This window comes from Ambystoma mexicanum, chromosome 1q, assembly GCF_040938575.1.
Source record: "Ambystoma mexicanum isolate Mex_15411 chromosome 1q, UKY_AmexF1_1, whole genome shotgun sequence".
NCBI lineage: Eukaryota > Metazoa > Chordata > Amphibia > Caudata > Ambystomatidae > Ambystoma > Ambystoma mexicanum.
Genome location: NC_090922.1, coordinates 1,376,265,395 through 1,376,279,730, shown reverse-complemented (window position 1 = coordinate 1,376,279,730; position 14,336 = coordinate 1,376,265,395). Strand labels below are relative to the sequence as shown.

Sequence of the window (14,336 nt, the reverse complement as noted above, 5' to 3'; positions counted from 1 at the left end):
AATCCCCGTACTCTGCCTTCCAATCTGCTACTCAAGATTAAACAAAATGACTACAGCTAAGGAATATGTGGGCGAAAGTGTCAAAACCTGTACTGTGCCTTCCATCCTGCTACTAAAGATGAAATAAAATGATTACAGCTAAGGAATATCTGTGCAATTGTGTCAATCCTGTACTCTGTCTTCCGTTCTGCTACTCAAGATGAAATAAAATGACTACAGCAAAGGAATATCTGGGCGACTGTGTCAATCCCCGTACTCTGCCTTCCGATCTGCTACTCAAGATTAAACAAAATGACTACAGCTAAGGAATATCTGGGCAACTGTGTCAAACCATGTACTCTGTCCTCCGTTCTGCTACTCAAGATGAAATAAAATGATTACAGCTAAGGAATATCTGTGCAACTGTGTCAATCTGTGTACTCTGTCCGCCGTTCTGCTACTCAAGATTAAACAAAATGACTACAGCTAAGGGATAACTTGGCAACTGTGTCAATCCCTGTGCTCTGTCTTCCGTTCTGCTGCTCAAGATTAAACAACATTACTACAGCTAAAAAATATATGGGCAACTCTGTCTATCCCTGTACTCTGCCTTCCTTTCTGCTACTAAAGATGAAATAAAATGATTACAGCTAAGGAATATATGTGCAACTGTGTCAATCCCTGTACTCTGCCTTCCGATCTGCTACTCAAGGTTAAACAAAATGACTACAGCTAAGGAATAACTGGGCAACTGTGTCAATCTCTGTGCACTGTCTTCCGTTCTGCTGCTCATGATTAAACAAAATGACTACAGCTAAGGAATAACTGGGCAACTGTGTCAATCCCTTTGCACTGTCTTCCGTTCTGTTGCTCAAGATTAAACAAAATGACTACATCTAAGGAATAACTGGGCAACTGTGTCAACCCCTGAACTTTGTCTTCCGTTCTGCTGCCCAAGATTAAACAAAATGACTACAGCTCAGGAATAACTGGGCAACTGTGTCAATCCCTGTGCACTGTCTTCCATTCTGCTGCTCAAGATTAAACAAAATGACTACACATAAGGAATAACTCGGAAACTGTGTCAATCCCTGTGCTCTGTCTCTAGTTCTGCTGCTCAAGATGAAACAACATTACCACAGCTAGGGAATACCTGGGCAACTGTGTCAAACCCTGTGCTCTGTCTTCCTTTCTGCTGCTCAAGATTAAACAAAATGACTACAGCTAAGGAATAACTGGGCAACTGTGTCAATCCCTGTGCTCTGTCTTCCGTTCTGCTGCTCAAGATTAAACAACATTACTACAGCTAAAAAAAATATGGGCAACTCTGTCTATCCCTGTACTCTGCCTTCCATCCTGCTACTAAAGATGAAATAAAATGATTACAGCTAAGGAATATATGTGCAATTGTGTCAATCGCCGTACTCTGCCTTCCGATCTGCTACTCAAGGTTAAACAAAATGACTACAGCTAAGGAATAACTGGGCAACTGTGTCAATCCCTTTGCACTGTCTTCCGTTCTGCTGCTCAAGATTAAACAAAATGACTACATCTAAGGAATAACTGGGCAATTGTGTCAATCCCTGAGCTTTGTCTTCCGTTCTGCTGCCCAAGATTAAACAAAATGACTACAGCTCAGGAATAACTGGGCAACTGTGTCAATCCCTGTGCACTGTCTTCCATTCTGCTGCCCAAGATTAAACAAAATGACTACAGCTCAGGAATAACTGGGCAACTGTGTCAATCCCTGTGCACTGTCTTCCATTCTGCTGCTCAAGATTAAACAAAATGACTACACATAAGGAATAACTCGGAAACTGTGTCAATCCCTGTGCTCTGTCTTTAGTTCTGCTGGTCAAGATGAAACAACATTACCACAGCTAAGGAATACCTGGGCAACTGTGTCAAACCCTGTGCTCTGTCTTCCTTTCTGCTGCTCAAGATTAAACAAAATGACTACAGCTAAGGAATAACTGGGCAACTGTGTCAATCCCTGTGCTCTGTCTTCCGTTCTGCTGCTCAAGATTGAACAACATTACTACAGCTAAAAAAAATATGGGCAACTCTGTCTATCCCTGTACTCTGCCTTGCTTTCTGCTACTAAAGATGAAATAAAATGATTACAGCTAAGGAATATATGTGCACCTGTGTCAATCCCTGTACTCTGCCTTTTGATCTGCTTCTCAAGATTAAACAAAATGACTACAGCTAAGGAATAACTGGGCAACTGTGTCAATCCCTGTGCACTGTCTTCCGTTCTGCTGGTCATGATTAAACAAAATGACTACAGCTAAGGAATAACTGGGCAACTGTGTCAATCCCTGTGCTCTGTCTTCCGTTCTGCAGCTCAAGATTTTAAAAAAAAATGACTACATCTAAGGAATAACTGGGAAACTGTGTCAATCCCTGTGCTCTGTCTTCCGTTCTGCTGCTCAAGATTAAACAAAATGACTACAGCTCAGGAATGACTGGGCAACTGTGTCAATCCCTGTGCACTGTCTTCCATTCTGCTGCTCAAGATTAAACAAAATGACTACACATAAGGAATAACTGGGAAACTGTGTCAATCCCTCTGCTCTGTCTTTAGTTCTGCTGCTCAAAATGAAACAACATTACTACAGCTAAAAAATGTATGGGCAACTGTGTCAATCCCTGTACTCTGCCTTCCTTTCTGCTACACAAGATAAAACAAAATCATGGCAGCTAAACAATATCTAAATGTTTCATTCCCTGTACTCTGCTTTCCTTTCTGCTACTCAAGATGAATCAAAATGCGTGTGTCTTACCTGTGAAAAGTTCAGCCCATTGAGAGGGTGGCACTGCTCCTCAACCCGCTCCACAGCCCCCGTTCTCTTCCTCATTCTTTCAGCCTCCTGGGCCAGGTAAAGGTCGAGCACAGGAACCCCCCTGGACCTGATGTCCGTCTCAGTCAGAGAATTGACCATCAGCATCACCCAAACAGGTCTCTTCCTCTCCCAGTTGCCAGCGATGGCATTGAAGAGGTAATCAGCATAGAGTCCCTTTCCCCTTTGGTCAGGGGTCATCCAATAAGGCATCATGACCTTCACATATTCCAGGTGCCTCTTGAGTCTCCGGTACAGGTCCCTTGGCAGCACGTCCTGAAGGTTCTCCCCATGGGGAAGCATTTGGCAGCTGGCCAGTGCGGAGATGGTGTAGGGGTCGGTGAGGTCCAACTCAAAGTAGACACTTGAACTCTCTCGAAAAGCTCTTTTAGAGTTATCAGGAATAAAGTCCCACACCCTTGTGTAAGGCACATGGATAGTTCCAAACATGTAGGCTGGAGGGTCTCTCTTAATGGTCCATAAGAAGGAATTTAAGTCTCCTTGCTAAGTAAACAATAAAGAAACCATATCATGAGTTATGGGGCAAAGCAGTACGGAACATAACATTTAGTACATAGGGTAACCTGTGTTAGGTTTTATGGAAGTCTAGATTCTAATGTAAGTTTCTTAATCCCTCCACTCACAGTTTAACCACTGTTGTGTATCTTTCCCATGGGGTTGGCTTGTAGTGAGAGAGTTAGACAGGTGGATAGGTAGACGGGCAGATGGCATGACAGGCAGGTGGAGAGACTAAAGAATATTTCTGCAGACAGGTGGCTAGATTGGGTGATGATCGGGGGGATAAGGAGACAAGTAGACAGATGGAATGACAGACAAGTAAACTCGTCAAACAATGCATGAATAGCCAGGCGGATACATAACCAATACATCATTAGACAGATGAATAGATAGGTGTTAAATGTATAGACAGGTGGTTAGTCGAAAGGTTGATGGATAGGTAGTTAAATTGTTGGTTGGATAGATAGCAAGGGGAACAGGAGGAAAGGGAGACAGGTGATTAGATCTGAGAACTCATGCATTTACAGATAGACAAGCTGATACACAAATATGCAGTCTGATAGGTAGACAGGTGGCTAGATAGGGGATGGATGTATTTTGGATGGATGGAACGAATGGAAGGACGGACAGACAGAGGAGAGCGTGGATGGATGGTTGGATGATACGCACGGATGCACGAAGTACGGACAGATGGACATATGGATGGATGTGCAGGGAGGGTAGCTTTGTGATAACGCGCGGGTCTTGGAAGCAAGACCACGCTGAGTAACACAGGTTCAAAATCCGGATCCGTGCTTGAAACACCTGTACACTGCATAGTGGTATCATCACCCCACTTCTTGACTTGTTGAGCCTTGAGACACGTGTGTATAGGCGCATAATAAATGACCAATAAAATAAATGGATAGATGGACCGACAGATGGATGGCCGAAGAGGCTTACGCACATGTTTGCATGAAGGGAGCAATTGGTTGGGTGGATAGATGAATAGATTGAAAGGCAGGCAAACAAACAGAGATGAACATGGCTAGAAAGACAGTCAGAAATATACAAAGAACGTTTTGCGGACAAGTGAAAATATGGACGACTAAGTGGACGGTCTGACAGATGGACAGCTAGATGGAGGGACAAAAAAATGTGGACACAAGGACAGACTGTACTGTTACGATAGCTCAGTGGGTTAAAGTATGCACTGTAGAGAGAGTCGAGACTTAGCCTGGTTTACGAACCCTTTTCTATCTGGTTTCCCCATTCAAAAGTGTTTTTGTAAATCAGGCCCTTAGTCTCGTATCCTTCTGCTGCTCAGCTGGTTTGGCGTATGATACACCTGTTATCAGTGTTTTAACACAGGCCAATTCATAAGAAGCGACCAGTGTGTGCAGGTGCTAATTAGCAACACGTGTTTGTTAGTTAATAGGAGCATCCGTCCACCGCGTTGCAGGCCTATTGACTGCTCTGCTTATACCCTATTGTCATATATGCTTTTGTTCCAACCAGAAACTATACAATTATCTTAAAGCGTCCTTTGGTCAGGCAAGCCTAATTAACTGCACGTCATGGGCTGCGGGCAATAAAGAGGGACACGCAATTAAACTCAGAAAGGGTTACGAACTCCCATTAGAAAATGAAGGCTGAGGTTAGCTCAGTGTGTCACGGTACGGCAGCACCGCTAATTGCCATTAATATCCCATTAGCTGGCATGCTTTGTGACCTGTGCATTTGGGCTGTTAACGTATGGCGTGAATATTTTATTTGGCGTGACACTGTATAACCACCAGGGCCGGGTGCGGGCGAGGGGTGCCTGGGGGGGGGGGGGGGGGTCGGTGGGGCGTCTCCTGAACTAGTTAAAAAGTGATGCATACACACAGGTCATCTCACCGATTTTGGAGGCTCGCAGTGCCTCGAGGGCTCCATCGGGTGCTTCCTGGGGATGACAATCGGTGGCAGTACACTTAAAATGAACCATAGCACCCGGGCCACAGATTGCATCCTGCCTCCCAGAGAGCAGTGTGTCCAAGAAGTGTGCTAGTCCCCTCAGCTTCCAGCAAGTGCATCCAGCCGGGCGCAGGGCTTGTGACAGCAGCGTTACACAGCGTCAGCATGAGCAAATTCCAACAGAGGGTTCCAGGACGGCTCTGCCATGCTTCTGGGACAGATTCCCTGATCCCTTGGAGAGAGAGGTCCGACGGATGGGTGCCTGTGGAGAGGGAGGAGGTGGGGGCAGTGGCGGCTGACAGGGGCAGTGTCACCGTAGGCAAACACAAGAGTGTGCTTCCAAAGTGTGCTCTCTTTCCTGGAGTGCACAAGACACAGCACAAGCAGAGTGGCAGGAATGGAAAGGAGTACGAGGGGGATCCGGTTACACTGCGGGAACAGCTTAACTCTTCACGCTACAGGTGGGCTGCTCGGGGTCTCAAATGCAGAATGCTCTTCTCCAGTCTGGGGGGAGGGGCACTAATCTGCATGTCAGTGACTTGGGATCCCCTGGGCAGACGCTCGCAGCAAGCGCTGACTTTAGAGCTGCAACCCTCAACTTTCCAAACATCCCAAAGTGAACTTTCTGTTTCGCAGCGAGAAGCGTACTCTGTCCTCTAGAGGGCGCTCCATTCATGACTCTTAAAACTGCAAACAGTGAGACCAGCAGAAAGGAAAGGATTTCTCTCCGTGGGCTGCTCTTGGGTCTTGTAAGGGACAATAAAATCGCAGGGAAAGACAGAGAAAATTGTATAAGCACAGATCAAGACCCTCAGTAAGCGGTGCATTGCAGAACACTGCGGGTATACATAGCGGCTGAAATTGAGGAAAGAACTGCGCGCAGGAATGGCACTAGGATTTGCAGGGACCATTGCAGATAGACATGGGTGTGGGTCTGTGTGTGAGTGCGCGTGCGGTCTTTACAACTCTTTGGTGTATGTATTGACCTCGACTAAAAGTGGCAATACGGAAAATGACCTCACAGGCAATTAAATCAATGTGTGACACTTCAATGAACAACAACGTGATGTTAGGCATCACAGCCATGGTAAACCGGGCTGTGACAGGGTTTAATGGCCCACTCCCGAATGATAGGTCCAAGGTGAAGCCACAAAACAAGGATGATGTAGGACAGGACCTGCTGCAGCCATCTTTCCCCAGGGCTGTAATGCCTTTATTATAAAGCAAAAGCACAAAATCAGTTTTAAAACAGAATGCAAACAAAAGAAGAATAATAATAATAGTTATTATTAGTTATTTTTATAGAGCAAACGTTGTTAATGAGCACTGTAAAGGGCATGTTATATAATATTAGTAGCAAGACTTTAATAAGTAATCAATCAAGTAAAAATTAGTAATCTCATTATCACAGTCCAATATACGGATGGGGATGTGCACAAGACAGCTGGAATCTAGTTGGAGAAGCCACTCAGGACCTTAAAGTGAGCATTCTCCTGGCGAAATGTTGGTTAAGGAAACACTGAGCAACAGAGGCAGTATTCTTAAAAGAATCGACAAGAATTGTAAAAGTGGTTAAGGACCTCTGATGACCCATTGCTTACAATGCCGAACCAATGGGGCAGTTCTGTAACGATCCATTAGAACCCAGGCCAGATTATCCTATAGAGTGGTATGTGCCTATTGCCCAAGTCAAAGGCCTCGAGCTGAAGGCAAATGTCACCTGGCGTAAATTAGAGCCTGATGGTAAGGGCTCTGATGGTATTAGAACTTGTGTGATGGGCAAAAAGGAGGCATCGGGGAGGGGGAGGCAGGGAGGGGGCTTCCTGTGTAGCAATATATTTAGAGCCTATCCTTATCATGGGATGTCCATCCACCCCACCAGATAAAGTGCACAGGTAGTGCTGTTTGTGCTGGGAGACGCTGACCGTTGCCTCTGCCGCTGCAGCTGACTAGTCTCATGGAGAAAGAGCAGTGTTTTAACAGCTTTGATCCCCTATATGGTTGGTTGCGATTTAATGTCTAGTATTTCATAACTCCAGAACTGAGAAGGAGTTGAGAGACTAAATTGGACCTTTTAGTCCCTCATAGAACAGAGTTTGGCACGTCTTTTTCAAGTTTTATTTTATATTTAGGTTGTGGCCCGGCCCCCCAGCCTGCATCACCGCTAGCAAAAACAGCGTTCACGCGCACCTGCGTGTGCACACCCAGAAGTGCACAGGAAGTACTGTTTTGCTGTTCTGCTGTCTGTGGGCTCTGGGCGAAGGAGCTCTCAGTTGGGTATATCCTGTGGGGAGTGCTATATTAGTATGCTACAGTGATCTTGCCATAACGTGGTAATGCCACGCTGAATAGTAGTAGTATCAGTTAGTGTATGGTATTTACTCAGCTTCTCTGGGACGCTAGTCCCTTGAGTGACGCTGGCCTGCAAACCATTATCTATAAGAGTCACCATAGCTGAAAGCTCAGGGGCAGGATAAGGTTGCAAACTTTGCATGTGAAAGAACATTAATTCACAGTACAGTACAGTGTACCGAGTGTACCGAGTAAGCAAGATAAAAACAACGTATTGTATGTATTGAAACTGCCCTCTTTGAGGTTTCTGTTTGTATCTTTCCATTTGTACCTGCCCATCATACGAACATGTTGTAGAGTTGTAGAGCCCACCAATTGTGGTTTGTGAGATAGAAAACAAGATTCTTTGTTAGCTCAATCGTTCTAACGTTCTATCTGTGGAAGGTGATGACTCTCTAACATTGTGAATGTATCTGGTTGCTGCTAACTGCAAACTACTAGACCACACAGTGCACCTCATGGCACTGTTTAGCACCGTTGAGTGGGTATTTTAATGCATCTTTAAGGGTTGTGTGGTGCTTAATAGCCCTGTGTCTTTTTGTACTGAGTACTGTGTACCGAGTGTGCTGTGTGATTACTGCTAACTGCTAACTGTGAAGGTGCTGAGCACTGTATTGGGTAACCATGATATAACTCCTTCTATAAACACGCCATCAACCTGTTAGTCTATCGATTTGATCCTTCTCTCCAACGATATGGAAGTAGAAACACGTTCTGGTGCCATTAGTAAAGTAGTGGACATCAAATACTGCCAATATATTAAATTTAGCAAAAGCACCATTGACATTTATGGTTGTTCAGACGCAAACAGGTGAATTAACCAATACCGATAATGATAATAGAGGTGATGTGTCTACTCACATTCACCATGATACTGTAAAGCATGCAAGAAAGGCAAACAGTACATCAATCAACTCGTTTTCATCCCCTGCAGGGCGGTCTTATCCACGCCGCAGTAATTGTACATGTATCCCCAAAACCATAAAGAAAGCCAGTTTGTTACAAAAAAGAGGTTGTGGGAGCTCATAAAACACAAAAAAAGAAGTTAAAGAAAGGAAGTCAACCGAGGCACTTCCAACACAATTGAGTGTAATGACCAACTATTACCCTAAGGTCAATCCCGATATCCTGAACACAGAGAATGATAAAATAGTACAAATAGTGCCCCCAACGATGAAATTATATGCAATACTTTGACCAAATAAGAAAAAGAATTTGCTACAAAAGAGATTGAGCAGAGCTAAACGATTTATTTCCATGTCTGACCAGTAAATCTATAGAGAATGTTCTCAATCTCTTGATAGAAGTTTATAGGGATGATGTCTCTTCTGATCTAAGGAACCAGAAATGTCAAGTTCACACCCACAATATCACAACACTGGCCCAAATGAATGTCCCTCCACCAGTAAGTACACCTACATCCTTATCACCTAATATCATGTCTAGCTCTCCAACAATAGAAATGATAACTATAGATGTAAATAGCCACAAAAATGACGATGACACCAGCTATAATATGGAAACTCATGGGATATCTCATAACATTCTAGATGTATTGTATTGTATTGTATTGTATTGTATTGTATTGTTTATTTATTTATAGAGTGCACCTGGCCGTTAAGCAACTGGGCGCTCATGTAAATGAGGTAGGTATAAACGATGAAAATGATATAGGTGATTATTGTAAGACCACAGTAATTTCAAATATAGACCCTTTAGGTATACCATCAGAAGAAATGCAAGAGCTCCACACTACAAACCTGGATGTATCCAGTAATAGTGTAACTAGTATTGCCTCAGAAGCAATGTTGGAAATAGTAGAACATCTACTATACAGTCTAAATGAAAAATTCGAAAGACTAGAAAATAAAATAGATGTTCAATCGCTCTTGCTACATAAAAGCATCAACCGTACAACACCAGTATTTAAAGATGCCCCATCTAACACAGACGCATTGAGTCCTGCAATAGAATCTGTCACTAAATTGAAACTCTTACCTAATGCCAGACAAAAGGATACGACCAAATTGAAAACTAAAAAACATCAAGTGACATCACAAGCATGTATGTACTCGTCAAAAAAGATATCTAAACAATCTAATGGTTGCATGCTTAATGATAAATCTAATGAGTCCATTCCAATACAAGGGCGTGAGAATCCAGACCCCAATTAACCTGATAAGTGAATAATTAATTCTGAGTCTAACTGTAGTAAGTCACTTGGTGTCTTAATTACAGATAATTCTACCCATATAGAGGCAGGCTGTCCCCTTTGCAATCCATTCAATGAACTATTGTGTCAGAACGACATCTGTAATTACCTACGTGAACTTGTTCAGGAATCCCAAACTAACACAACTGGTCATAAAGCGAAACAAGGACGTCTTAATTTGGTCCCAGAAGCTGACACTATTGATCTGGGTGAAGAACTCCCAGTCACTTCTATAGGTAGTGCTCAATTAACTAGTTGTATATCAATGGCAGTGAGCAGTTTGGCGAATGTAGCCAGTGATACAGTAGAAAAAGCAGATGTAATTCAAGACCATATGTGCACTAATAACACCGATGTGAACAATACAGGAGCGAGTAATACAACAGTTGGTAGCCCTCCTGAAATGGTTAAAGCGTTAGAGATAAAATCTGTCACGGGGATTGACAGCCATCCTCCATTAAACAGAACTACACTAATGTTTATCCTGAACACAACAATACCCTTGAGAATGATGACATCTGATGACATTTTAATTGTCAACCAGCTGGAAGACAAAAACCAAGTTACACCCAATTTATGGTTTAAATCTACTCTGATTATGTATATTGGGCTACAGATGCAACAAATAGAAATAAGGAAATGTAAGTACCCAATCGAAATATCAAATCTCTGAATCAAGTAGAAACCTCTAATATAGTGATAGCTAAGAGTAAGAACTCCTTGCCAATTCCACTTCCAAAACACAAAAGCAGTTAGACCAGCATCTAGTGTAACAAATAAAGTAACACAAGTAGATGAAATCAATGACAAAGCGGGCTATTGGCAGTGGCCACCTACTATTTGTAAAGCACACTTTGACAATGAATTGCAATAACACCAGCCTAATGTGTTCCTGGAATACAAGAGGCTTCACCCAACTATCTGCAGATGATGGGTTGTTAGATAACATTGATTTATTCTCAATAGTGGCACTGCAAGAGACGTTGCTAACATAAAAGGAACGAAATAGTCGGTCATAGCTTGTTACAAGTACTTGCGACCAAAGGCCCAATTGGTCGATCGCGAGGTCGCCTATTAGTTTCTGCCAACCCTGGTTACTTACACCTATTCATTCTTCAGTGATGATGCAAGCTGTCCAAATGAATATAGAGACATCTATCAACATGGAGATCATAATCATAAACATCTGTGACCCCCTGAATAAAGTAGCCACTAAAAACAACTCTGAAATATTGAGACATATCCTTCAATCTAATAAAAGGAATATCCTGGTGTTAGCAGTAGGTGACTTTAATGCAAGAATATATGACAATACATCCGACCCTTTTAGCCAGAGGGTATCTAGTCCCTTGCCAAAAAATTAGACAGACCCACAGGGGAAAATATGGCTTAACCTGTTCACTCGGTTTAATTTCACTATGCTCAATAGTATCGGCAATTGGGACTCCTTGAGATCCTATACTAGAATTAGTGGTAAGAATGCCTCAACAATTGATTATGTGTTCATAAATGAAGCAGCCAAGACAATAGTAAATGACATGTCTGTCATACATCGAGAAGAAAGTGACCATCTTCCGTTATGTATAATGTTGGACATGGTAGTCAAGGAAAAAGAAAATACTACAGACGAGAGATAATGCTCTTAATTCTAGTAAAAACAGAATTAACTGGAATCCCACCAACCTTGAGGCTGCACATGCAAATGAAGTAGAAGGTCTAGACCCTTTTTTCTGATGTTTGCCAGATCCCGGCTATAAATCCAGTATCTTCCATTCTGATTGACTTTTCCAACTTAATGACAAGAATTAGTGATGCAACAAAAAAGAACTAGCTATAAAAGTCTGTCTGAAGAGTGGAATAGGTCAGCTAATAAACACCAGCGATATGACCATAATATCCAATTGGCAAAAAGGGAGATGAGAAAAGAGATTGCTACTATTATTAGTAATGCAAGAGAGAATGCCACTCTGTCCAACATCCCTAAAATTGTGAAAGATATTTAAAAAAGTTCAGTTTCTTCCAACGTAGATATACAAAGAGGCAACAATAGGAGTTATAGTTGGACTTGGCTTCACATGCCAGAAATAATAACAATACAGGCATTTGGTCTACCCTCAACAAAAAAAAAATGTACTACTTAATAGTATACCGGAAGAGAGTTGGCGTGCCCATATCAAGAAAACTTTGGGAGCCACTCTACCCTGTGACAAATACCATAAACTGAGCGAAGTGAGATGGTCATGCGGGACATCGATTGAACAAATTGCTCATATGATAACTAAGCTACCTTCATCCTGAGCAATAGGGCACGATGGGACCTGTAATGCCTTGCTCAAGTTATCTCCTGATTCTTGGACAAAGGCTCTTCATCCTTTATTTAATGTAATCAGGGTTAGTGGTCAAATACCTGGCATATGGAGCGAGAGCACTATACTTCCAGTTTATAAAAAAGACTGTTGGAAATCACCAACAAACTACCATATTTTAGCAATGTTAGACATCCCTGCTAAAATATTTGCCCATGCACTGTTAAATGAGCTGAATCAGTTGATTGATCACAATCACATACTACCTATTAATCAGACAGGCTTTCGAGCCAAATGAAGCTCTAGTCATAATCTGATCTGCCTGACATCTACCATAGAATATGCTTGGGAAAGACGACAACTATGAGTATATGCAGCCATTACTGATTTTAGTGCCGCTTTCGACACAGTCATGAGGAATAAATTATGGAAAAAGTTCGTGAAATGGAAAATTCCTCCTGGCCTGTTGAAATTGATTCAGCTACTATTTTAATTTTTTTGTATTGTTCTTTTTGTATTTGGTTTAATCAAACCTTTACAAAACCTACAACATAAAAACAATAGTAAAAAATACTTTTCCAAAGTATATACATAGTGTGACATATAATTAAACAAAAATTCACAATAGAATAAATTGTCAACAAATATAAATAGACTAGCATAAAAAGGAGACGTGTCGGAAAAGAGATACAAATCTACTGGTATAACAAGCAAAAGATCATAAGAATTCCTATGTAACTCCTAAGTAAAATAACTCACTGTGAGGATATATAAATATAATAACCTTAACACAAAGCTTAATTTGAAATAAAAAGGAAACACAGACAGAAGCCCATGGTCGCAGCAAAGCATTATAGTCAAAGAAAAGGAAAAGAAATCAAAGGAGAAGGCTTCCATCAAGGATCACACCCCCTTAGGTTATCTAAAACAATCCAACTTGAGGCCCTTAAGAAATCCGGCTAGAGCCAAACCTTCTTGCGTGTTTTGCACCTTTAGACAGCAATATCAGACCAGTTTAGTGGAATAACTGGAATATGAATCCTTCAGAGAACCCAAAAAAAGATTTCCTCTAGTCACTTAGATGTACACAATTCAAGATAAGGTGTTTGGTTGTTTCATGCTCTAGTTTGCAGAATCTACATAGGCTTTCGTCTATGTTTATTACATTTCTTCTAAGTAGGATGTCATTGGTAGGGAAGATATTCCATCGTAGCCTCAGCAGCAGGCCACGATAATATTGGTTTGGGAAGAGAGAATTTTGGAGAGGGATCCGCTTTTCATATGGTCCTGAGATATTTCACTCATTGATTTATATGAGTGGAAGGTTTCTACCGTGGTGATCCAATCGTAATCTAGCAACTTTTTTTGGTTAGCATTGGGTTGCTAATTAAGGTGACCAAATTTTAGTCTACAATCTGTGGGATATTCTCACAGATGTTGCCAAATTTTAGTAAAAATCCAGAGGCCGTTATGTTATTCCCTACCAACTCATATAGAGTTCTTGCGGTAGGGAACTTAATTTTGGCATATGGCGTGAGCATCCTCCACTGGACATGGGTCCATAGTGAGATATACCCCAGCTCATACCGGATAGCATTTATGGGTACAGCGTTGGGGTTGCCAAGAATCCGTCTCCAGATTCCACCTTCTATTTGGTTCAACTTGTGCATTGTTACATCAGAACACAATTCCAACCCATAAACCAGTTTAGGGACTATCTTCAATTAAAAAAACATAAGTGCAGGTTTTGTAGAGAATCTCCCATATTTACGGTCGGTTTACAATATCTAGTTACCCAATAATTTAGCTTTGTGTAGATAGGTCACATTAGGGGAGATACCCACCCTAGACCCCTCCAGGCTCCAGATACGACGTGAGTTCTTATGTTCTCCCTACACAAATGCAAGGATTTTAGTCTTGCTCGGGTTGATGACAAGGCCATTATCCATGGCATATTTTGCAAAGATGGCGAGAAGACGCTACAGGCCCACTCTGGTCGAATCGAACAACAAGAAGTCGTCTGCATAGGCCAGCCAAATTACCTTACTTAGGGCCACTCTTGGAGCTACCAATCCCTCTTTAGTCAAGCACTCTGCCACATTGGACATTTACTGGTTAAAGATCCAGGGTGTCAGTATGCAGCCCTGTCTCACCCCACAATACATTTGTAATCTAGCAGACATATCACCC

At 42.2% G+C, this 14,336-nt stretch overlaps 1 protein-coding gene across 2 annotated transcripts in view; it reads right to left on the bottom strand.

Moving 5' to 3' along the window:
* Positions 1-5,647, bottom strand: part of TRABD2B (TraB domain containing 2B) — a 1,121,778-nt gene extending 1,116,131 nt beyond the window's left edge. The window contains exons 1-2 of one of the 2 annotated variants that reach the window (XM_069642238.1): positions 5,220-5,647; positions 2,766-3,326 (exon numbers count right to left, since the gene is read on the bottom strand). In XM_069642238.1, coding sequence (XP_069498339.1) covers positions 2,766-3,326; positions 5,220-5,330 — 672 coding nt within the window. In that variant the 5' untranslated portion in view covers positions 5,331-5,647. The remainder of the gene's footprint in view (positions 1-2,765; positions 3,327-5,219) is intronic. The other variant, XM_069642239.1, reaches the window with a different exon arrangement.
* Positions 5,648-14,336: the final 8,689 nt, after the last annotated feature.